The sequence below is a fragment of the Haliotis cracherodii genome, unplaced genomic scaffold (assembly GCF_022045235.1).
Source record: "Haliotis cracherodii isolate W230 unplaced genomic scaffold, xgHalCrac1.p SCAF_1, whole genome shotgun sequence".
Lineage (NCBI taxonomy): Eukaryota > Metazoa > Mollusca > Gastropoda > Lepetellida > Haliotidae > Haliotis > Haliotis cracherodii.
The window spans coordinates 35,861,326-35,885,512 of record NW_027266264.1 but is presented as its reverse complement, the minus strand read 5'-3'; the positions used below and the strand labels follow the sequence as shown (position 1 = coordinate 35,885,512).

At 43.4% G+C, this 24,187-nt stretch overlaps 1 protein-coding gene across 1 annotated transcript in view; it reads left to right on the top strand.

Moving 5' to 3' along the window:
- The window catches only part of LOC139463957 (superkiller complex protein 3-like), a 38,688-nt gene extending 14,501 nt beyond the window's left edge, over window positions 1–24,187 (top strand). The window contains exons 18-44 of the mRNA XM_071245429.1: window positions 39–146; window positions 1,021–1,105; window positions 1,891–1,922; window positions 2,347–2,447; window positions 2,624–2,726; window positions 6,299–6,391; window positions 7,500–7,586; window positions 8,058–8,266; window positions 9,138–9,199; window positions 9,521–9,577; window positions 9,673–9,741; window positions 10,539–10,613; window positions 11,271–11,412; window positions 12,268–12,361; window positions 12,804–12,884; window positions 13,033–13,160; window positions 15,006–15,129; window positions 15,308–15,482; window positions 16,376–16,549; window positions 17,826–17,937; window positions 18,084–18,313; window positions 18,618–18,749; window positions 19,169–19,257; window positions 19,783–19,846; window positions 21,164–21,291; window positions 21,873–22,008; window positions 23,635–24,187. Coding sequence (XP_071101530.1) covers window positions 39–146; window positions 1,021–1,105; window positions 1,891–1,922; window positions 2,347–2,447; window positions 2,624–2,726; window positions 6,299–6,391; window positions 7,500–7,586; window positions 8,058–8,266; window positions 9,138–9,199; window positions 9,521–9,577; window positions 9,673–9,741; window positions 10,539–10,613; window positions 11,271–11,412; window positions 12,268–12,361; window positions 12,804–12,884; window positions 13,033–13,160; window positions 15,006–15,129; window positions 15,308–15,482; window positions 16,376–16,549; window positions 17,826–17,937; window positions 18,084–18,313; window positions 18,618–18,749; window positions 19,169–19,257; window positions 19,783–19,846; window positions 21,164–21,291; window positions 21,873–22,008; window positions 23,635–23,715 — 2,971 coding nt within the window. The 3' untranslated portion in view covers window positions 23,716–24,187. The remainder of the gene's footprint in view (window positions 1–38; window positions 147–1,020; window positions 1,106–1,890; window positions 1,923–2,346; window positions 2,448–2,623; window positions 2,727–6,298; window positions 6,392–7,499; window positions 7,587–8,057; window positions 8,267–9,137; window positions 9,200–9,520; window positions 9,578–9,672; window positions 9,742–10,538; window positions 10,614–11,270; window positions 11,413–12,267; window positions 12,362–12,803; window positions 12,885–13,032; window positions 13,161–15,005; window positions 15,130–15,307; window positions 15,483–16,375; window positions 16,550–17,825; window positions 17,938–18,083; window positions 18,314–18,617; window positions 18,750–19,168; window positions 19,258–19,782; window positions 19,847–21,163; window positions 21,292–21,872; window positions 22,009–23,634) is intronic.

Genomic DNA, 24,187 nt, shown 5'->3' with positions numbered 1-24,187 from the left:
TGGAGGATTCTTTTCAAAATGTGTGTTTGTATGACTAGTGGCAAGTGGGCCTGGCTGAGGCTAGGTCTGTACCAGGTGCGACATGACGACCCCACCATCGCCGTGGCATCATTCCAGGCGGCGCTCAGAGCAGACCCCCGAGACAAGTAAGTACCCATGTTATAACATGGTCCCTGCCTCACAAAGCAGTCTTAGCACTACCACTGGTGGATATATGTTAAAGTATTGGAGTGATGACTGTCATAGAGCAAAGTGACCGCAGTACGACAGTAACTCCTAAACTTTAACATAAACTTACGACAGTGGTAGCGCTACTTGCTTGTGAAATGGGACCTTAGACTTAAGCATTATCATGACACAGCAGAATATAACATGTCAGTTGGAGTGTTTTAAAATCATTATTGACAGAAGACAGATGCATCATATATATGATGACTGTTATGAAAAGATGATGGAACATATGTATAAAAGTCACAATACCTGTTTCTGTATTTTTTGCAATAGGATATTAAATAATTGCTTTAAGTGTTTCATCATTCACTCTGGCTGTGGAGAGACTATGTAAAGTAATGCAAATGTTAAACTTATATTAAGTCAGGGTATTGGAAGGTAAAGTATTCCAATGATGCCCTGGATTTGTGCCTTCGTCTTTGTAACCATGTGTACATTTCACATTTCCCTCCTCTGGATCCCGGGTGAAGATATTCTTGTCACACATGGCAACTGAAATAAGGAGATCAGTGAGGGGCTGTCGGGTAGCCTAGTGATTAAAGGTTCGCTCGTCATGCCAAAGACCTGGGTTTGATTCCCGACAAGGGTACAATGTGTGAAGCCCATTTCTGGTGTCCCCCACTGTGATATTGCTGGAATATTGCTAAAAGCGGCGTAAAATCATACTCACTCACTCACTTCCTCAGTGAATTGGCTGATTGAGTGTCATCATACCCTGACAGAATGGGACATGATGTCCAGATGATGATTTACAGGCAGCTACTACAATCACCATTTTCCTTTTGTCAGCCATGTGTGGGAGTGTTTGGCCGAGGCCTACCTGCACCGGGGGAGCTACACAGCAGCTCTCAAGACCTTCACTAAGGCAGCTGAGGTGAGGACAGAAGTAGTCAGGGAGATGTTACAGTCAAGTATTGATTTCAAGTATATATACCACAAACCAAACGGCTTTGTTTCATGTTGTGTGGGGTGGGGAGGTGGGGTAGCCTAGTGGTTAAAGTGTTCATACGTCACGCTGAAAACCCGGTTTTGATGCCCCACATGGGTATAATGTGTGAAGCCCATTTCTGGTGTACCCTGCCGGGATATTGCTGGAATATTGCTAAAAATGGCATAAAACAATAATCACTCATATAGTGTGGTCAAAATCAGTGCTCATTTTAGGTACATTTGAGAACAAATTTCTTGTCTGATTTTGACATTTTATAACATGTACAATGAAGCAGAAATGTTGTGGAGACATAATTATTGTCTTGATTGATGGTGTAGGGGTGTTTGATCGAAGATCATAAAGACTTTTGCGCAATGTGTTTTGGTGGGCATGGTGGGTAAAGAGTCTAAGAATTCTATGAAATCCATTGCACCTTTTAAGTACTTATACTTAAGAAAATGATCAATGTAGCGGTAATAGTAGAAATGATAGGTGCAAACCATTGTAAAAGGAATGTGTCTGTTCATACAGCAATCTGACTGTTTAAAAACAACAACCTGTAATCACCTGGACATTTCAAATATGTATGTGTACTTGATTTGTTAACAGTGCCTTTGACTGTGGTGAAAGGTTACATGAAAGTTACTTTACAAGTGCTTGAATTTGTTTCCCAATATTGGCATGAACCCTCAACAATGTAACATGACTCATAACTTCTTTCATTACAGTTGAACCCAGAATCGGTGTACAGTCTCTTCCAGTGAGTACATGATTACTTCCTACCCACCCAACATCTTGAATGTCACTTCCTAAAGATGTGTGGAACCCACTTCATGATAGTGTTCGAATGTGGCAATAATCATCATAAAACCTCTCACTCACTCACTCACTCACACACTCACTCACTCACTCAACCACTCACTCAACCACTCACTCACTCACTCACTCACTCACTCACTCAAACACTCACTCACTCACTCAAACACTCACTCAAACACTCACTCACTCAACCACTCAACCACTCACTCAACCACTCACTCAACTATTCACTCAACCACTCAACATGGACAGAATTTTCACATCACTTACTGGCATTGGCACCTGTAAAAAGTGTGTTCTTTTCATTGTAATACTAATGTTTTTAATGGTTATCTATAACAATCTCTATTCATGTTTGACTACAGAATTGCCAGCATTAAGCAGACCCTAGGAGAATACCCCGAGGCTGTGGCCGAGTACAAGACCATCCTGGAGAAGTCCCACAACTATGTGCCAGCACTCAAAGGTGGGCAGCTTGTCCAAGTAGAGATGCTACATATATCAGTAACACTGCACGTAACACCCAGTTACACAGTTCAGAGCATGTGTCTGTAACACATTCTATATTACATTGATAGTCATGCTGCAGTATGCATATATGCAGTGTTTTCTGTAAATTTTGAGTAGCATCTCTCTGTTCAGGTCTTGGTGAAACCCTGTTGCTGTTGGCGCGGCAACACTTGACCACCTGTCTGGACGGCCTGGCTCGGGACAAGTGTCAGGAGGCCTTGGTTTATCTGACCAGGTGAGATAGATGCATACTTCAGTCATTACACTGGGGATCTCCATGATCACATGATCCTTCAGTCATTACACTGGGGATCTCCATGATCACATGATCCTTAAGTCATTGCACTGGGGATCTCCATGATCACTTAAGCCTTAAGTCATTACACTTGGGATCTCCATGATCACATGATCCTTAAGTCATTACACTGGGGATCTCCATGATCACATGATCTTTCAGTTATTACACTGGGGATCTCCATGATCACATCCTTCAGTCATTACACTGGGGATCTCCATGATCACATAATCCTTAAGTCATTACACTTGGGATCTCCATGATCACATGATCCTTCAGTCATTACACTGGGGATCTCCATGATCACATCCTTAAGTCATTACACTGGGGATCTCCATGATCACATCCTTAAGTCATTACACTGGGGATCTCCATGATCACAACCTTAAGTCATTACACTGGGGATCTCCATGATCACATGATCCTTCAGTCATTACACTGGGGATCTCCATGATCACATCCTTAAGTCATTACACTGGGGATCTCCATGATCACATCATCCTTAAGTCATTACACTGGGGATATCCATGATCACATGATCCTTCAGTCATTACACTGGGGATCTCCATGATCACATGATCCTTCAGTCATTACACTGGGGATCTCCATGATCACATGATCCTTAAGTCATTACACTGGGGATCTCCATGATCACATCCTTCAGTCATTACACTGGGGATCTCCATGATCACATCCTTAAGTCATTACACTGGGGATCTCCATGATCACATCCTTCAGTCATTACACTGGGGATCTCCATGATCACATCCTTAAGTCATTACACTGGGGATCTCCATGATCACATCCTTAAGTCATTACACTGGGGATCTCCATGATCACATGATCCTTCAGTCATTACACTGGGGATCTCCATGATCACATGATCCTTAAGTCATTGCACTGGGGATCTCCATGATCACTTAAGCCTTAAGTCATTACACTTGGGATCTCCATGATCACATGATCCTTAAGTCATTACACTGGGGATCTCCATGATCACATGATCTTTCAGTTATTACACTGGGGATCTCCATGATCACATCCTTCAGTCATTACACTGGGGATCTCCATGATCACATAATCCTTAAGTCATTACACTTGGGATCTCCATGATCACATGATCCTTCAGTCATTACACTGGGGATCTCCATGATCACATCCTTAAGTCATTACACTGGGGATCTCCATGATCACATCCTTAAGTCATTACACTGGGGATCTCCATGATCACAACCTTAAGTCATTACACTGGGGATCTCCATGATCACATGATCCTTCAGTCATTACACTGGGGATCTCCATGATCACATCCTTAAGTCATTACACTGGGGATCTCCATGATCACATCATCCTTAAGTCATTACACTGGGGATATCCATGATCACATGATCCTTCAGTCATTACACTGGGGATCTCCATGATCACATGATCCTTCAGTCATTACACTGGGGATCTCCATGATCACATGATCCTTAAGTCATTACACTGGGGATCTCCATGATCACATCCTTCAGTCATTACACTGGGGATCTCCATGATCACATCCTTAAGTCATTACACTGGGGATCTCCATGATCACATCCTTCAGTCATTACACTGGGGATCTCCATGATCACATCCTTAAGTCATTACACTGGGGATCTCCATGATCACATCCTTAAGTCATTACACTGGGGATCTCCATGATCACATGATCCTTCAGTCATTACACTGGGGATACCCATGTCCAAATCCTTCAGTCATTACACTGGGGATCTCCATGATCACATCCTAAAGTCATTACACTTGGGATCTCCATGATCACATCATCCTTAAGTCATAACACTGGGGATCTCCATGATCACATCCTTAAGTCATTACACTGGGGATCTCCATGATCACATGATCCTTCAGTCATTACACTGGGAATCTCCATGATCACTTAAGCCTTCAGCCATTATTCTGGGGATCTCCATGATCACATCCTTAAGTCATTACACTGGGGATCTCCATGATCACATCCTTAAGTAATTACACTGGGGATCTCCATGATCACATGATCCTTAAGTCATTACACTGGGGATCTCCATGATCACATCCTTAAGTCATTACACTGGGGATCTCCATGATCACAACCTTAAGTCATTACACTGGGGATCTCCATGATCACATGATCCTTCAGTCATTACACTGGGGATCTCCATGATCACATCCTTAAGTCATTACACTGGGGATTTCCATGATCACATGATCCTTCAGTCATTACACTGGGGATCTCCATGATCACATGATCCTTAAGTCATTACACTGGGGATCTCCATGATCACATCCTTAAGTCATTACACTGGGGATCTCCATGATCACATGATCCTTCAGTCATTACACTGGGGATCTCCATGATCACATGATCCTTAAGTCATTACACTGAGGATCTCCATGATCACATCCTTAAGTCATTACACTGGGGATCTCCATGATCACATGATCCTTCAGTCATTACACTGGGGATCTCCATGATCACATGATCCTTCAGTCATTACACTGGGGATCTCCATGATCACATCCTTAAGTTATTACACTGGGGATCTCCATGATCACATGATCCTTCAGTCATTACACTGAGGATCTCCATGATCACATCCTTAAGTCATTACACTGGGGATCTCCATGATCAGATGATCCTTCAGTCATTACACTGGGGATCTCCATGATCAGATGATCCTTCAGTCATTACACTGGGGATCTCCATGATCACATGATCCTTCAGTCATTACACTGGGGATCTCCATGATCACATGATCCTTCAGTCATTACACTGGGGATCTCCATGATCACATGATCCTTCAGTCATTACACTGGGGATCTCCATGATCACATCCTTAAGTCATTACACTGGGGATCTCCATGATCACATGATCCTTCAGTCATTACACTGGGGATATCCATGTCCAAATCCTTAAGTCTTATCTTGTGAAGCAATCAGATCTCATCATTCTGACATGGATGTATGATAAAGTATTTTATCAATATCACATGAAGCAATCAGATCTGATCATTCTGACATGGATGTATGATAAAGTATTTTATCAATATCACGTGAAGCAATCAGATCTGATCATTCTGACATGGATGTATGATAAAGTATTTTATCAATCACATGGACCAATCAGATGTCATCATTCTGACATGGAGGTATCCTTTACATCATCCTTAGGTCATGGGTGTGGTCCAGATACGACAGGTTTTGATTTATGGTGATGCTATTGGTCAACTTCATTATGTGACTAAAGAGTGTAAATAGATATGCATATTTTTGAATGAGGATTCTACCTGGTATTCTTTTGGTGGAAAGATACGTCCCAAATTAACACTAATTGTTGGAGGTGTCATAATCTTATATACACCAATATGTCTAATTTGATGAAACGAGGTAAATGAGCCAGGTTGTAATGTCAGATAGTCTTGTTAAGGCACCCTGTGTACCTGCATGAAATATTGGAACATGTGAATGATGAACTCCCTGTTTGTGTCAGAGCTGCGTCCCAGCGTGCGGACTTGTCCTGCCTGTGGAAGCTGATGGGGGATGCCTGTACTGTGCTGCAGCCTCTGGCCCCGGAGACATTCAGGTATGGCAGACCCACCACCTGATGACACAGTGGTGCCCTTGACTTCTTGCTTGTACACTCTACTGGTTCGTGTTCTAATATCAAACTTGTTTATTGGTTTTTCTTGGCCTTCGAACTGTAATTAACTGGAGCTTAGTTCATTAGCTAAACTAACTTCTTCTAATGTCGATGTTTGTCTTCAGTTTCCTGTAGTACGTATTAGTCTGCAGTTTCCAGCTATGTCTGTGTAAGTCTAGTTAGACGTGCTATAGCTCTGATAGTCTGCAGCTTCCTCCAGTGATGTGTTATATCTGTTAGCCTGCAGCTTCCTCCAGTGATGTGTTATATCTGTTAGTCTGCAGCTTCCTCCAGTGATGTGTTATATCTGTTAGTCTGCAGCTTCCTCCACTGATGTGTTATATCCCTGTTAGTCTGCAGCTTCCTCCAGTGATGTGTTATATCTCTGTTAGTCTGCAGCTTCCTCCAGTGATGTGTTATATCCCTGTTAGTCTGCAGCTTCCTCCAGTGATGTGTCATATCTCTGTTAGTCTGCAGCTTCCTCCAGTGATGTGTTATATCTCTGTTAGTCTGCAGCTTCCTCCAGTGATGTGTTATATCTGTTAGTCTGCAGCTTCCTCCACTGATGTGTTATATCCCTGTTAGTCTGCAGCTTCCTCCAGTGATGTGTTATATCTCTGTTAGTCTGCAGCTTCCTCCAGTGATGTGTCATATCTCTGTTAGTCTGCAGCTTCCTCCAGTGATGTGTTATATCTCTGTTAGTCTGCAGCTTCCTCCAGTGATGTGTCATATCTCTGTTAGTCTGCAGCTTCCTCCAGTGATGTGTCATATCCTTTTTAGTCTGCAGCTTCCTCCAGTGATGTGTCATATCTCTGTTAGTCTGCAGCTTCCTCCAGTGATGTGTCATATCTCTGTTAGTCTGCAGCTTCCTCCAGTGATGTGTTATATCCCTGTTAGTTTGCAGCTTCCTCCAGTGATGTGTTATATCCCTGTTAGTCTGCAGCTTCCTCCAATGATGTGTTATATCCCTGTTAGTCTGCAGCTTCCTCTAGTGATGTGTTATATCTCTGTTAGTCTGCAGCTTCCTCCAGTGATGTGTTATATCTGTTAGTCTGCAGCTTCCTGCCAAGCTGGTCCAGCAGTCGTCCCAGGACATGGTGTCCCTGGGGAAGATGGAGGTCCTGCAGGTTGGAGCCAGGTAAGAAATACTTCTACAAGTTATGCTGCTGTAGAGGTTTTATGTGAATTATTTTTAGAAATTATCAAAGGATTCTGGTCTGCTAGCTTGAGATGAAATAACAATGCAAGATATATGGACTTGCACATTCCCCCATGGGCAGTTGACTTTACATAAGAATCGGACTTGAGTAGGAAATGTGCTTGTGTGGTACCAGGCTTGCCATTGTAATGACTGCCCGTGTGATACGGAGTCTTTGTCCCTGTGTTAGTATATAGGGCAATGAAGAGCTGAAGATTTACTTCATCAAATATGAATTGAGCAGACAAACAAGGCGGTTTTTAACAACTTTAACTGAACTGACAGACAGATTGTCAGAGCCTACTCCCCCTTCTTTGATAATGGGAATGTAATGATGTCGCAAGTGTTGTCCTACTGGACCACAGTACACACACCTACTGTTGGTCAGTACTTCTGTTGATCCTTCTGCAGGTGCTATGGTAGAGCCTTGAAGAGCATTCCAGAGAGTGCCTCTCTCTGGCATGACCTGGGGGTCAACTATTTCCACCAATCAGAGCTGTCCACATCAGCATCAGTAGAGCTATCCCAGAAAGCCATTCAGGCCCTGAAGAAAGCTATCAGTCTTGACCCCAACAACTTCCGCCACTGGAATGCCCTGGGGGTAGTGGTATGTGCCAAATGTGAGTAAGCCTGCCATACCTTGCCTGCTGACGGGTATGCAACAGAATAGGTCTTTACAAATATCATGCTCCTTAATTACCTGTTTCTGTATAGAATGAAATTAAGAGTAACTTTTTACATTGGAAATCCGCAGGGGTTAATCGATTGATCAAATTATGGCTTGATTGTAGTTGTCCATGGCAGTGTGTCAATACATTGAAAGCAAGTTAAAATATCAATCGACCAATAGTCAACATTGGTGCTCCACTACACTACCCGTTCAACTTGATCCATAATATACATGTGGGAAGGCATTGACACAACATTCTGGAATTAAGCTGATATTGGGCAGTAATGACTGCTGAACCTACAACCTGGCAGACATATTAGGGTTTGCTAAATGCAAGGAAATATATGTTGTAAGACAAAACAGCTGCTGACCAAGCTATATCGTAATATTACTACAATAACTTCTTTCAGTGGCATTTAGAAGATGGTGTGATGAAGTAAGACGAGTTCTATTGATGAATATCACTTGCTTGATAAAGGTGTTAGGATCTACACCGAAACGTCGCACTAATTGTAATAAAGAAGTTGTTCATCCATAGAACTCGTCTTACTTCATTACTGCAATAGTTGTACCTATGCTGCAGTAATATTGCAGTAGCGATTTAAACTGATTTTATCCCATCTTATTGCAATTGTAAAAATGATGTTAATAGTCACCCCAGGAAAGAGTTGGGTTTTGTTGAGATGTGTACTCTGAAACTGACTTGTTCATCACTTGTGTCTGCCTAACCCTTTTCTCCACACTGGAGCAGGATGTGATGTGTTTTGACTTTCCTCCCAGGAATATAATATAATGATGCACTACTTGCTTGCTGTCCACAGACTGCTACAAGCCAGAGCTCGCCCAGCACTGCTTCATCAAGTCCATAGAAGTGGAGAGTAATGTACGTCATACTGCTGGCACTGATAGTCACTTGACACATCTTGTCAGTGAGCATTATATCCGGAGGAAGCCCTGATAATTTATTCATCACCTATTTCTACAATGTCAATTACTTTTAGTGTATACATGTACGTGTAAATACAGGACTGGTCAGTTATTTTAGTTGTTTTAACCAGAGATTGGACCCTAGGGTGGACTTACACAGATATACCCCACTGCCCTGTCAGGGGTTCTCCCCGACCCAACTCTGGTACTGACCAGTCCAGAACAGGTGATAGTGTCAGTGACATACAGTGTTAGACCATGTCAGTTCTTGTTCCAGAACGTTGTTGCCTGGACCAACCTGGGAACATTGTACCTGAAGAATGATAATGTGCAAGTAAGTGTTAATCATCTATCAAGGTCAGTTTCAAATTGAACACATCTACTGAATATTTGTAATCCCCAAATCACTCAATTTTTTCACTTTTTCAGCTTGCCCATGAAGCGTTCAAAGTAGCCCAGAGTCTTGACCCAAGTTACGTTGCTTGCTGGATTGGACAGGTCAGTACCAGATCACACCTGTGACAGCCAACACTGGCCGCCTTCCCTGCCTGGACACAGTGAAATTCATTGTTGTGGAATGATTAAGATGACTGTTCATTCATGTTTCTTCTTGATGTTCTATTTGTTTATACTACACGGGTGTAATAACTTAGGTTGATCTGTTTATTCATGTTTCTTCTTGATGTTCTATTTGTTTATACTACACGGGTGTAATAACTTAGGTTGATCTGTTTATTCATGTTTCTTCTTGATGTTCTATTTGTTTATACTACACGGGTGTAATAACTTAGGTTGATCTGTTTATTCATGTTTCTTCTTGATGTTCTATTTGTTTATACTACACGGGTGTAATAACTTAGGTTGATCTGTTTATTCATGTTTCTTCTTGATGTTCTATTTGTTTATACTACACGGGTGTAATAACTTAGGTTGATCTGTTTATTCATGTTTCTTCTAGGTGTTCTAATTGTTTATTTTACACGGGTGTAATAACTTAGGTTGATCTGTTTATTCATGTTTCTTCTTGGTGTTCCATTTGTTTATTTTACACGGGTGTAATAACTTAGGTTGATCTGTTTATCTATGTTTCTTCTTGGTGTTCCATTTGTTTATTTTACACGGGTGTAATAACTTAGGTTGATCTGTTTATTCATGTTTCTGCTTGGTGTTCCAATTATTTATACTACACGTGTGTAATAATTTAAGTTTATCTGTTTATACATGTTTCATCTTCATGTTCTATTTGTTTATTCTGATAGGGAACACATTGGGTTAATCTGTTTACTCTTTTCAAGGCCCTGATAGCTGAGATAGTTGGACATGATGACGCCATGGACCTGTTCCGTCACACAACCGAACTAGGCAGTAATGTAAGTATTCTGCTTCATGTTAAGGATTTGTTACCTCTGTATAACTATAATGATTTCTGGCAGCATTATTGAAATAGGATGTTACCATGTTTGATGGAAAGTTACCAGCATTACCAACTACATGCTGGGATACATGTGCAACAGGAAGTGCTCGAACTTTGAAGTCATAACTGGTCTTTTTGTAGCTTTTTGTAAAGGTTAATTTGGTCATTGTTTGAAGTTCCCTGTTTACCATAGTGGCATGAGTTACTTCCCATCAAGAACTCGTGAATGTTTTGTTCCAGCTATATGACAGCGGTCTGTAATTAATTGAGTCCGGACCAGACAATCCAGTGATTGACATTATGAGCATCAATCTACACAATTAGGATACGGTGACATGCATCAACCAAGTCAGCGAGTCTGACCACCTGATCCCATTTCTCGCATTAGTCTTATTGATCCTGTTTTCTGATTGTCTAGGGATGATATAGTTGACACAGTGTTGTTCAGATTATAAAATGTGAAATAGCTCAGGCTGGCAATGGTCAGTGATAGCATCTATTATCATCGTTATATGTTGGCAGTGCATTACCTATATATAGCCCAGAGTGCTGTCTCTGATAGTCTGTACAGAGTCATGGCGCCGTGTACTGACAGTGGTTCATGTGTCACCAGGTTGAGGGAGCCGTGGGCTATGCCAGCTGGGTATGCCAGGTATTGCAGGATCGCAGCAAGAGGAACACCGATCTGTTCCGGTACAGCATCAAACAGATGGCCGCCATCCCCGCTGCATCGGATGCTCTGGCCAGATACACAGGTGTGGACCAACCTTAGATGAGGATGTAGATCATAACTCAGCTGTTTTGTGTGGCAGTGATGTAGTGACGTTTATGAAGTCAATGTATCTCTCAAATGGGTGAGTGAGTAAGTGAGTCAGTGAGTATGATTTAAAGCTGACTTTAGCAATATTCCAGCAATATCACAGCGGCGGACACCAGAAATGGGCTTCACACATTGTACCCATGTCGGGAATCGAACCCGGGTCCTTGGCGTGACGCGCGAACCCTTTGACCACTAGTCTACCCGACTGCCCCTCTTTCAAATGGATTGGGGCATGCAATTTGCAGTGCAAAGTTACGTCCCTCGGGCACAACAGATTGTGGATTTGAATCTAGTTCACCAGGATTATATTTCAGGGTTTGTCAGCACTATACCCGTGCTTGTGGGTTTCACCAAAGTGGTAAACATCTGAGACCTGCATTACCTCAGGCTTTCCTCCCACATTAAGCTGACACACTGTGATTTAACTGGAATTCTTTTCAAAGTGGCTTTAAGTACCAACTCACTCACTCAAATGAATTATGCAGACAATAATCATGAACTAGAAGTTGGATTGACTCGCCTCTCAAATAAAGCAAACATGTCCTGATGCAAATCAAATACTGGTCAAATCTGTGTTAAGCCCAACTTGGTCATGAGCAACAGTGTAAACAGTGCATAGACAGATTCAGAGGCGGGGTCCAGGGGGTCCGGACATTTTGGACCCCCCTTTTGGACCCCCCTTTTATAAATGCTGGATCTGCCCTTGCAGTGTTAGTATGGAGCCAAGTCAGAAGTCACTTGTTGGATCTCTGTCCAGTGTTTGAGTACCTGATATGTTTTCTTTGTCCAGGTCGTGTGAAGACAGACATGGCAGCGTACAACATGTACGGTCTGCTCCTGGAGCATCAGAAGCTGTACGGCGGCGCAGCCGAGGCCTTCAGGAGGTGAGATTTAGTCATAGAGAGGGAAACCGTGTCATAATAGTCACTTATAGGGTTGGGGAAAGTTGCTGTTGGGGGGAAAACTTTTTCCTGGTTGTCAGACCCCAACATCCTCAGTAACAGAAATGTGCATGACATCTTGCTAAATATATATGTTTTGACTCTTGATATTTGTAATGATGGTCTTTGAAAGACATTTAGAAGTGATTCACATAAGGAAGAGAATATATGGTCTTCAACTTCTTTATTATGAGGTCATAAATAAAGAAGTTGACATCCATATATTCTCTTCCTTATTTGTAATGATGCCACACTTGTCATTCCATTGAGTGATAGAAAACAGATTTTACCAGGAAAAGTATTGAGTATTCATGTATGGTATTTGATAATCAGATTCTACATTTTGTCATCAGTAACATGCATGTATTGTACAATTGCCCTTCAGTGCTGTGGAGATCCTGGAGAAGGACTCGACCCAAACTGAGCAGCTGGGTAAAGTCAGGATCAACTACGGAAGAGTCCTATGGTGAGATACTGGAGTGCTTCCTTTCATTCCCCTGGCAAAGACAGGAAAACAAATGTGGGATAGTCACTACTTTTGAAAATAAGGATTTGACAAAGCCAGCTTAAAATCTGTGATATGTCTATGAAATGTTCATGTAATTATGTTGTAGCAAGGGAGGTAACTACAAGGAATCAGTGGAACAGTTGGGGAAGGCCGGAAGTCTGGAGAAGTGTGAGGACCTGTGTTTCCATGGCCTGGCTCACTACAAGCTGGGCAGATTCGAGGACAGCTACCAGGGTGGGTACAGCAGGTTGTGGTGGTGGTGGTGCTGGGCAAGTACCAGGTACGGCAGGTTGTGGGGTGCTGGACAGGTACCAGGTACAGCAGGTTGTGATGGTGCTGGGCAAGCACCAGGGTGGGTACAGCAGGTTGTGGGGTGCTGGGCAGGTACCAGGGTGGGTACAGTAGGTTGTAGGGTGCTGGGCAGGTACCTGGGTGGGTACAGCAGGTTGTGTGTTGCTGGGCAGGTACCTGGGTGGGTACGGCAGGTTGTGTGTTGCTGGGCAGGTACCAGGGTGGGTACAGCAGGTTGTGGGGTGCTGGGCAGGTACCTTGGTGGGTACAGTAGGTTGTAGGGTGCTGGGCAGGTACCAGGTACAGCAGGTTGTGGGGTGCTGGGCAGGTACCTGGGTGGGTACAGCAGGTTGTGTGTTGCTGGGCAGGTACCAGGGTGGGTACAGTAGGTTGTAGGGTGCTGGGCAGGTACCTGGGTGGGTACAGCAGGTTGTGGGGTGCTGGGCAGGTACCAGGGTGGGTACAGTAGGTTGTGGGGTGCTGGGCAGGTACCAGGGTGGGTACAGTAGGTTGTGGGGTGCTGGGCAGGTACCAGGGTGGGTACAGCAGGTTGTGGGGTGCTGGGCAGGTACCAGGGTGGGTACAGTAGGTTGTAGGGTGCTGGGCAGGTACAAGGTACAGCAGGTTGTGGGGTGCTGGGCAGGTACCAGGGTGGGTACAGTAGGTTGTGGGGTGCTGGGCAGGTACCAGGGTGGGTACAGTAGGTTGTGGGGTGCTGGGCAGGTACCAGGGTGGGTACAGCAGGTTGTGGGGTGCTGGGCAGATACAAGGTACAGCAGGTTGTGGGGTGCTGGGCAGGTACCAGGGTGGGTACAGTAGGTTGTAGGGTGCTGGGCAGGTACCAGGGTGGGTACAGCAGGTTGTGGGGTGCTGGCAGGTACCAGGGTGGGTACAGCAGGTTGTGGGGTGCTGGGCAGGTACCAGGGTGGGTACAGTAGGTTGTGGGGTGCTGGCAGGTACCAGGGTGGGTACAGCAGGTTGTGGGGTGCTGGGCAGGTACCAGGGTGGGTACAGCAGGTTGTGGGGTGCTGGGCAGGTACCAGGGTGGGTACAGCAGGTTGTGGGGTGCTGGGCAGGTACCAGGGTGGGTACAGCAGGTTGTGGGGTGCTGGGCAGGTACCAGGGTGGGTACAGCAGGTTGTGGGGTGCTGGACAGGTACCAGGGTGGTACAGCAGGTTGTGGGGTGCTGGGCAGGTACCAGGGTGGGTACAGTAGGTTGTGGGGTGCTGGCAGGTACCAGGGTGGGTACAACAGGTTGTGGGGTGCTGGGCAGGTACCAGGGTGGGTACAGCAGGTTGTGGGGTGCTGGGCAGGTACCAGGGTGGGTACAGCAGGTTGTGGGGTGCTGGCAGGTACCAGGTACAGCAGGTTGTGGGGTGCTGGGCAGGTACCAGGGTGGGTACAGTAGGTTGTGGGGTGCTGGGCAGGTACAAGGTACAGTAGGTTGTGGGGTGCTGGGCAGGTACCAGGGTGGGTACAGTAGGTTGTAGGGTGCTGGGCAGGTACCAGGTACAGCAGGTTGTGGGGTGCTGGGCAGGTACAAGGTACAGCAGGTTGTGGGGTGCTGGGCAGGTACCAGGGTGGGTACAGCAGGTTGTGGGGTGCTGGGCAGATACAAGGTACAGCAGGTTGTGGGGTGCTGACTGGGCAGGTATTTAGGACACTTACAGGTTGCAGGGAGAAGTTGACAGAACTTTGTTAAAGTTTTAAAGAATATGTTTAGTATGATTCACTTCTCTGGAATTACCAATAATCAGTGGACTTCATCTGTTATTTATTCCCTCTAGCCTACAACATGGCCCTTGGTATGGCTGAGCTGGATGAGGACAAGTCCCACATCTACTCCGCACTAGGCATGGTAGCCTACAGGTTCGGTGATGTCGAGGGTGCCAAAACAGCACTGTTTAATGGGTAACTCTTTCAGCATATTTTCATGTGTGTAACACAAAAGATTACATATGTATAGCAATAAGTATTTCAATGTTAAAATGTCTCAAACCCTGTGTAACATAGCTGTATAGGTTGCATAAAAAAAAATTAAATCCAAATATGGCAGTACTTTGATTCCCCTGGACGTATTGTGTGACAGATCCCAGCAGGCTCCTCCGTCGGCTCTAGGGCTCCAGGCTCTGTGCTCGCTAGGGCTGCTGCAGTCTGATGCCACCCTCGCCACGGCAGCCATACAGGAACTCTTCAAGCTAGGAGATAAAGATCCATCACTACCAGACGTCACCTGGCTGTCTGCTGCTGTGTGTATACTGCAGGTAGGTGGATACACAGTACACAGCCTCTCCTTCATCAGTAGAAGCAGGAAAGCAGTTTATTTAGGCTTGACTTAGGCATGATGGGGGTATTTATAAACTTTGTCTCCTCTTGCCTCTAGCACATTCAAACACAGAAATAAAATGTACCAAAATGGCTCCCCGACTGACCTCACGTTTTTTGAGTTGTATTGCCTGAGAACCTATATCTTTCCTTAACTTGATCATACTGAAATATCAGAATACACCAGTAAAATAAAACAAGTTTTCTAAACATAATGGGTGTTGGCTCAGTGGTCTACACAGCTACAAGTCACTGTCATACAAGGATTTGCTGGTTCAGGGTTTGAATGCTTGATTATCCCAAGTAGACTGCTTCCATGGTCTAGTGGTAGAGATTCTGCATAGAGAGCGGGGGTCGGGGGTCGGGGGTCGGGGGTCGGGGGTTTGATCCCCAGTCGCATCATACCAAAAGAAGTTAAAAAGATGGTACTTGTTGTAACCCTACCTGGGCCTTTGCGTTAAAGGGCTAAATTAAGGACTGGTCAGCTCGGAGTCAGTATACTGTGTCTGATTGGGGTCTTCATGTTAAACTGCGGCATCGTATCTCAGTGGGCTAGCACTATAAAATCAGCTTTAGTCCGGACTAGTGCGCATGCATGCAGGCATGCACGCACGTACGCCGCTATATAAGTGCAATAATCTTGAACGCAATGTTACCCCATTTCACATCATACTCGAGATTGTACTGTCCAACATGGCATTGAAGCATTCCTATTCTGAGCAAACAGTGAAAATGTACTATTGACCAGGCATTGGGTATTTTATTTCAAGATAAAAACAATATTTTTTTCACCGATCCATGTAGACAGTAAACAGTTTAAATCAAATTACAGGGTAATCTTAAAGAGGCCAAGCGTTCTATTCAGAGAGTTATTCAGAAGAACCCATCGTGTCCGCGGTTATGGCGAGTGTTGTCTTCCATACTGTCCAGTTTCTTCCCGGACCTTGGAGACGCAGCATCCCACTGTGCACGGGCCTCACAGGATCTCGCTCACTCTGAAGACAAGGTACATAGTTGCTGAGTTTCTAACATGTCACCCTTGCAGGGATGCAGGGTCAGAATAGGTCCTGAGTATCTTGTACATTTACTTATTACAAGATGTTACTTTAGAGCTGTTTGGAAGCCTGGCTGACTTAATAAAGTAATAATTTGCATATTTATGATGCACCAAATTCACTTCCAAAAGCATGCTCAAAGCATTACATTATTACCCTGGTCATTGGATCAGTGTGCACTTGATTTTCATTCTCAGCTCCATGGGAGGTATACAACCGAAGCTGCCTGTGAGGTGCTAGAAGGTCACATCACCATCTCATCCTCACGGGCAACCATTTACTGCTTGGTGAACAGAGGCGTATTTCCCCTTCAGCCTAGGAGATTTTGTTCGAAATATGCCTCTGTTCACCCAGCAGTGCCACCTCATGTGCTACATGCGCTTCAGGCTGGGGCAGGACCAAACCCAGGGAAGTTGCCTAACATGCATCAAATCATGTGAGCACCTTCATTAAAAACATGAAAAGCTTTGGAAATATCTGTTGACGCCAAGTTGGCAGTACACATACTTTGCAAATCCTGTAATCGATCAATATCTGCACACCCGTTTACGAAAGGGGTGTTGATACCAATACACAATTTTGATTGGATTATGCATAGACTTGTTAGTCCAGTAAAATATAACTCCATAATTCCAGCCTAGTTGGAAACTGGACATACATGTATATATGGTTAATTCCCTTGCTTCAGGAAGATGGTGGTCAGACTCAGTGACTTGGTTTCTTGATTATCATCGTACCTCACCGTGCGATTGTATTGATCAATACGTACGATTGTATTGATCACAATGTTCATCGCTAGAAATAATGCTTAGTGTGGCATAAGCAATAAACAAATATCAAGCTGTTTGTCTTACGACAAATGTACCAGCATATATGCAACATGACTTTTAATTTAAGTCATCTCTCAACATGATGATGGGGTAATGGCTGATTTGGTGTGAGGATTTGTGTAATGACCACAGCACAAACCTGTATGCTGCGAATAGGCAACTCAATTGAATAGTCACGTGTCCCCTTTGTATTCAGTGTTTTGTACGATACAGGTGATTGTACTCAGTCGGGTCCTCTGTGCAGTGGATGTGTCCTGTGTAGTTGTTTGTTTACACTGTTAGACCACCAGTTACTCGTGACCTTCTCTCTTCACATGATGGCAGATCCGACCACCATTCTCAGTCTAGAGCATCCTCTGTTTAAAGTGCCCTGTGTTTAGAGTCTCCTTTGTTTCAGTCGGTGTCCACTCTGTTGACCGTGGGTCAGCTCCAGGGCGGACTCCACAGCAGGTGCGACACACGGAACAATGCTCTGTCCTCTGCACAGAAGGCTCTGCACCTCCATCCAGGTAGGGATCTGTTTTTTGTAAGATGTTTGTGTTTGTTATTTCTGTGTAAGGGTGGAATTGTTCCATTTGTCACGTCAAATTTGGTTCGAACAAATTTTGGCTCCCCTGAACTGGAAATTCAAAGGGTCATTATCCCCATTTTTCAGACAAGGTGTCCAATCAGTGCAGCTTGATCGCAGCTGTCCATGCTGAAGCTGTGCTGAGTGGTGATGAGAGACGACGTCAGCTGCTGAACATAGAACAGCAGCGTATACAAGGAGTGCTGGAGTCTGGACACTCCCCTCAGCCTGGAGTGGCACTCTGGTGCTGGAGACAGAGGGTCGTCAGTCTGATACTCAGTAACAAAGGGAGCGAGGCCAAGGAGGCACTCCAGCAGGTGAGGAACGCTTCCAGGGTGCTACAGACCGATTCACTGTCACTGATTGATTGCCATGAGGTAAGGAACAGTAGGATGTTCCTGACAGACTATGCTTGTCTATGTACTGACTCAGGCCTGGTGACTTGGTTGTGTGTAATCGTACCCTGATCTTTTGGGATGTTGATCACTTCTGCAATAGATTTGATGCAACAAATACATAAAGTATGTGCTGTTGTTTACATGTTTAACTTGTGAAGTGAATAGAGTTTATAACCAGGTAATTTGTGGTGCCATGACTCTATTTATATTTCTGTTTTTGTAGTTTTCTTGTCTACCGACTGCCACAGACAGCTCAGGACTGTTTGCTGAGGTCCTTGAAGGAGCCTTGACAGATGACCTCCAGGCAGTTCAAGGGAAGGTCTGCATGGAGGGGAGACAACTCTATCTGTGGCAGGTCAGACAGAATCAGGAGTCAGTGTTCATTCCTTGTGAACAGGGAGATATTCTAGATTTGAACATAGGAAAGGGAGCTATATGAAACAAACAAAACATACAATTTGGTTTGTTTATTTTTGTCCTTTGTTTTCTATATGTATCCCACACTGTACAATTAACAATATAATCATTTGAACAAATTTGAAAATGATTTGAACAAACTTATGTTATTCATGATGATAAAACGTGATGCAGCAAAAACATACAAAATGGCTGACAATATTTTGTGATGTTATGATGTGAAGTCCTACACAGTACATTATGGTACATGTTGTTGGTACTTTCATAGATGTAGAGGTATCACACACCTTTTAATGGCAGTAGACGTCCTGCAGTTCTAAAGCAATGGAGTAATGAGACCTATGTGTCTTGCCCCAGGTACTGACGGAGATGTACCTGCAGAAGGGGCTGATGGCAGAGGCAGACACTACCATCAGACACACTCTACAGCTGGCCCAGGCCGACAGGTACGTAAGGATGTCTGCAGCTGGGAGGACAACTTGTCATTATTCTTTACTAGATCTAGCTGTCTCATTGACCACTTGCTGTCTTGTCAAAACCAATACAAGCCAGCTGGCCGGCCTCTACACACTATTTGATGTGAAATGACGTGCTTTTCACGTCACAATTAATCCTGTACACACTATGATTTACCATACTGAGAGTCTAAGAGACAAGGCAAATCTAATTGTCACACATCATTATTTCACCCAAACCCTAGTTTGTAACTTGTAATGAGAAATTTGCCAATAGTGGAGTTAACATTCAGGTAAACCTCTTCGGTGTCATGGTGTACAAACCCATTCATCTTGTAAGACCTGGGGCCCCTGCTACTCTCACATCGACTTGATAACATATTCATCACTGTACTGTTTGTTGTCATAGCAAATGGTGTAGTCTGTATATAAGTCTATACCCTTTGTTGAATTGTATGTCTGTTTTAAGTGTCATCCTCCATGCTTATCTGTGTGACCATGATTTGTTTGCTTCAGTCAGCGACAGGTGCAGCTGGAGTCACTCCTCAAGTTGGCCTCTCTGTCCTACCAACAAATCATGGTAGGTGCAACCTTGGAAGATCCGGGGTGATATAGGTCTTCAGCAACAAATGCTTGCCGTAAACAGCGACTAACGGAAACAGGTGGTCAGGCTCGCTGACTTGGTTGATGCATGTCATCGTATCACAATTGTGTAGATCGATCCCCATGATGTCAATCACTGGGTTGTCTGAACCAGACTTGATTTTTTACAGACTGCTGTCATATAGCTGGAATATTGCTGAGTGCAGCGTTAAACAACAAACAAACAAAAACAAGCAGTGCAGTTCAGTACAAGCAGGCAGGCCTAGCCTCAAACTAATGAGCTTTCCTGGCTGGCTGTGTGTCATCGTACGCTGATGACAGGGATCATTGCATTATATGCTGTCAAACACTGATTTGCCTTGCCCAGACGTGATTATTTACAGGATCTCATGTTGCAGTCCCTGTGTTTGTGGGACAAGATGTGAAACCTATCGTCAGTGTTTCCTAGTTTGGTATTGTTTGAATGTCACACACACATTATGTAAGTCTATACATGTTCACTCTATCTGTAACTTAATTCACATCACGCCACATCACGCCTGTATCACAAGAAAAGACTTATCAAACAGTGTTCAAGATTACTTTTTAATATTTATGTACAACATTGTAGGACTCAGATCTGTGCCAGATTGCATGCTTTGTGTCAGATTTAGAAGTCTGAGGTATAATGGCATGTCAATAATGATTCATTTAGATATCCAGGACTGATTCTCAAATCTATGGCACATTCACGATTCAAACTGTTCATGGGGAAACATGTACTGTACACAACTCCTACACATCACTGTCGTACTACAAATGACTGATCAATTCCAAATTGTATAGATAATTGTCAGGACTTGCACTGACTGAAAGAGACTGACTGGCAAAGAACATTGTGCCTGAACATTTAATATCTGTAGTGTTCACCCAAATGAACACATTGCTGTAAACAGTGTACATAGAAGTATTAATCATATTTTCTCACATTCTGTCAAAGTGTGGTTCGGCCTTATAACATTGCTATCTAAATAACAGCATATAACATCTGGCCTATCGTAAGACGTATATACATCTATCTGGATGTATACATCTGCTGCAATTGAGGTAGTCCATCATAGGTGGGAGACTCGCCATGGATCCGAGTCCAACACATGGATATAGAATGTAGCATCAAAAGAGGTATGTGTTTATTCGTATCTATTGTTTCAAACAAAGTGCCAAAAATGCACATTGAGGACATAAGTGATCCTGCTCCTCATCTATACTTCTATAAGTGCTGCTATACGATGACATGGTTGTATTGTGTGTGCAGTCTGGGAGCGGGGACAAGCAACAGCTGCGGAGTGTGTTTGACGAGGCGGCTGCTGAGGTTCTCAAGATTGATCCTGGCTGCTCGGCAGTGCTGCTGATGATGGGAGCGCTGTCCATCAAGAGTAACAAGTCAGTTGCTTCTGAAAGTCTCCCATCCCTTACCTTTCCTTCATGTATTGATGGTATTCCTTATATGGGCTTTAGTACAGCTCTGACCATCATGACAAATGTCTTTGATTTCAAAATTCAATGTTGGCAGCAGATATCAAGAACATTTTGGTATCCGTTTTTGTTGTTGCTTTTAAATTGAAAACTTGGCACCTCTTGTAGCAACATTAGTCAGCTAAGTATTAAACAATTAGGAAATTTTCCTATGAATTGTATATTAATGTACTCATTCTGTCTCACATTCTATATGCCCTTCCGACCTTCCCTGCATCACAGCTATGCACGGGATAAGAGTGCGTGACCCATTTGTTTGGATGGTGACCATGGTGCCGCTGGGATGTGTTCGGGTGATTTTTTTTTTAGAAACTGGAAACTTTGTTCAAGCACATTTCCATTTATGATCTAAAGAAGGAAGAAGAAATACATAGTGTGAGATAGGATAGGTATATGAATATACAATTTACAAATGTAAAATTTCCAATATCCAATTACTTTGTTCAGTGTATTATTACATATGACTGTAATTTCTCAACATGTTGCAGAGTTTCTCGTCGACACTACCAGCGGGCTCTGATTGCAGGGTCAGTCAGGTCAAGTAGAGGTCATGATGTCTCTCTGGCTCGTCAAGCTGTCATCAGGAACATCATCTACTCCCAGAAGGATCTTCCTCTAGCTAAGGTACAGTGAGATGATTATCATCTACTCCCAGAAGGATCTTCCTCTAGCTAAGGTACAGTGAGATGATTATCATCTACTCCCAGAAGGATCTTCCTCTAGCTAAGGTACAGTGAGATGATTATCATCTACTCCCAGAAGGATCTTCCTCTAGCTAAGGTACAGTGAGATGATTATCATCTACTCCCAGAAGGATCTTCCTCTAGCTAAGGTACAGTGAGATGATTATCATCTACTCCCAGAAGGATCTTCCTCTAGCTAAGGTACAGTGAAATGATTATCATCTACTCCAAGAAGGATCTTCCTCTAGCTAAGGTACAGTGAAATGATTATCATCTACTCCCAGAAGGATCTTCCTCTAGCTAAGGTACATTGAGATGATTATCATCTACTCCCAGAAGGATCTTCCTCTAGCTAAGGTACAGTGAAATGATTATCATCTACTACAAGAAGGATCTTCCTCTAGCTAAGGTACAGTGAAATGATTATCATCTACTCCAAGAAGGATCTTCCTCTAGCTAAGGTACAGTGAGATGATTATCATCTACTCCAAGAAGGATCTTCCTCTAGCTAAGGTACAGTAAGATGATTATCGTCTACTCCAAGAAGGATCTTCCTCTAGCTAAGGTACAGTGAGATGATTATCATCTACTCCCAGAAGGATCTTCCTCTAGCTAAGGTACAGTGAGATGATTATCATCTACTCCCAGAAGGATCTTCCTCTAGCTAAGGTACAGTGAGATGATTATCATCTTCTCCCAGAAGGATTTTCCTCTAGCTAAGGTATAGTGAGATGATTATCATCTACTCCCAGAAGGATCTTCCTCTAGCTAAGGTACAGTGAGATGATTATCATCTACTCCAAGAAGGATCTTCCTCTAGCTAAGGTACAGTGAAATGATTATCATCTACTCCCAGAAGGATCTTCCTCTAGCTAAGGTACAGTGAGATGATTATCGTCTACTCCTAGAAGGATCTTCCTCTAGCTAAGGTACAGTGAGATGATTATCGTCTACTCCAAGAGGGATCTTCCTCTAGCTAAGGTACATTGAGATTATTATCATCTACTCCCAGAAGGATCTTCCTCTAGCTAAGGTACAGTGAGATGATTATCGTCTACTTCAAGAAGGATCTTCCTCTAGCTAAGGTACAGTGAAATGATTATCCTCTACTCCAAGAAGGATCTTCCTCTAGCTAAGGTACAGTGAATTGATTATCCTCTACTCCAAGAAGGATCTTCATTAGGCTGAGATAGGGTGTCAAAATTATAATCTACCACCAGGAGGATCTTCCTCTAGCTAGCTGGAATATAAGCTACTTCCAGAAGGATCTTCCTCTAGTACATGAAGGGTGTCAGGAATATCATCTACTCCTACAAGGTCTGGAATTGTTCGGATATTGTTCCTTTCAAATGTTTACATACTGTAATGCCACACTCAGTTTTCCTATTGTAATAAATATATATGATGAGCAGATTATCTGTCAAAACCCAAAGACAGTGCCATACAAAACGTCTTCTTACATACCCACCACTAACTTAAAGTACTGACTGCACCAAACTCATCTGTGGTGTAGGTATGTTATCACTTGGATGTGACTTGTACTTCATGCCTATCTATCTGCTTGCAGAAAATTGCTGATGAAGCAGTTTGTGATGGTGATGAGGCAACAGTGAACCTGTACTCCCAGCTCAAAGGAGACGAAGACTGAACACGGGCATATTGACATTGTGTTTGTTTGTTTGTTTGGGGGAGTATTCTGTGATAAACAAATACTGTTAGGAAGATTGCCTGTTATTGTGTTTGACATTTCGAAGAAAATGTGACCTTACAGTTTGTTTTGAAAATTGGAAATAATGACATGTATGTACTTATAAATACAGGTAATTTTCTGAAATTCTGAAATTTGTCTGAAGTGGATCCAGATTATGTTTCTTGCATCCAGCTATTATTTACAATGTGTTGATAGATTGATACGCATTGGAAAGAAGCGTGAGATCCAAAGTCTGGTAATAAAATGGTAATATGAAAGTAAGGTATTAAATTTTATCCATGCTTTATGACTAAGTTTGTCCAATGCTGTCAGCACCAGCAAAGTATGCCGAACACTCGCTGAAGTGAAAGGAGAGCTATTACCCCCAAAATAGATTCCCCAAAATGGGGGTATGTATTATGTACAAGAA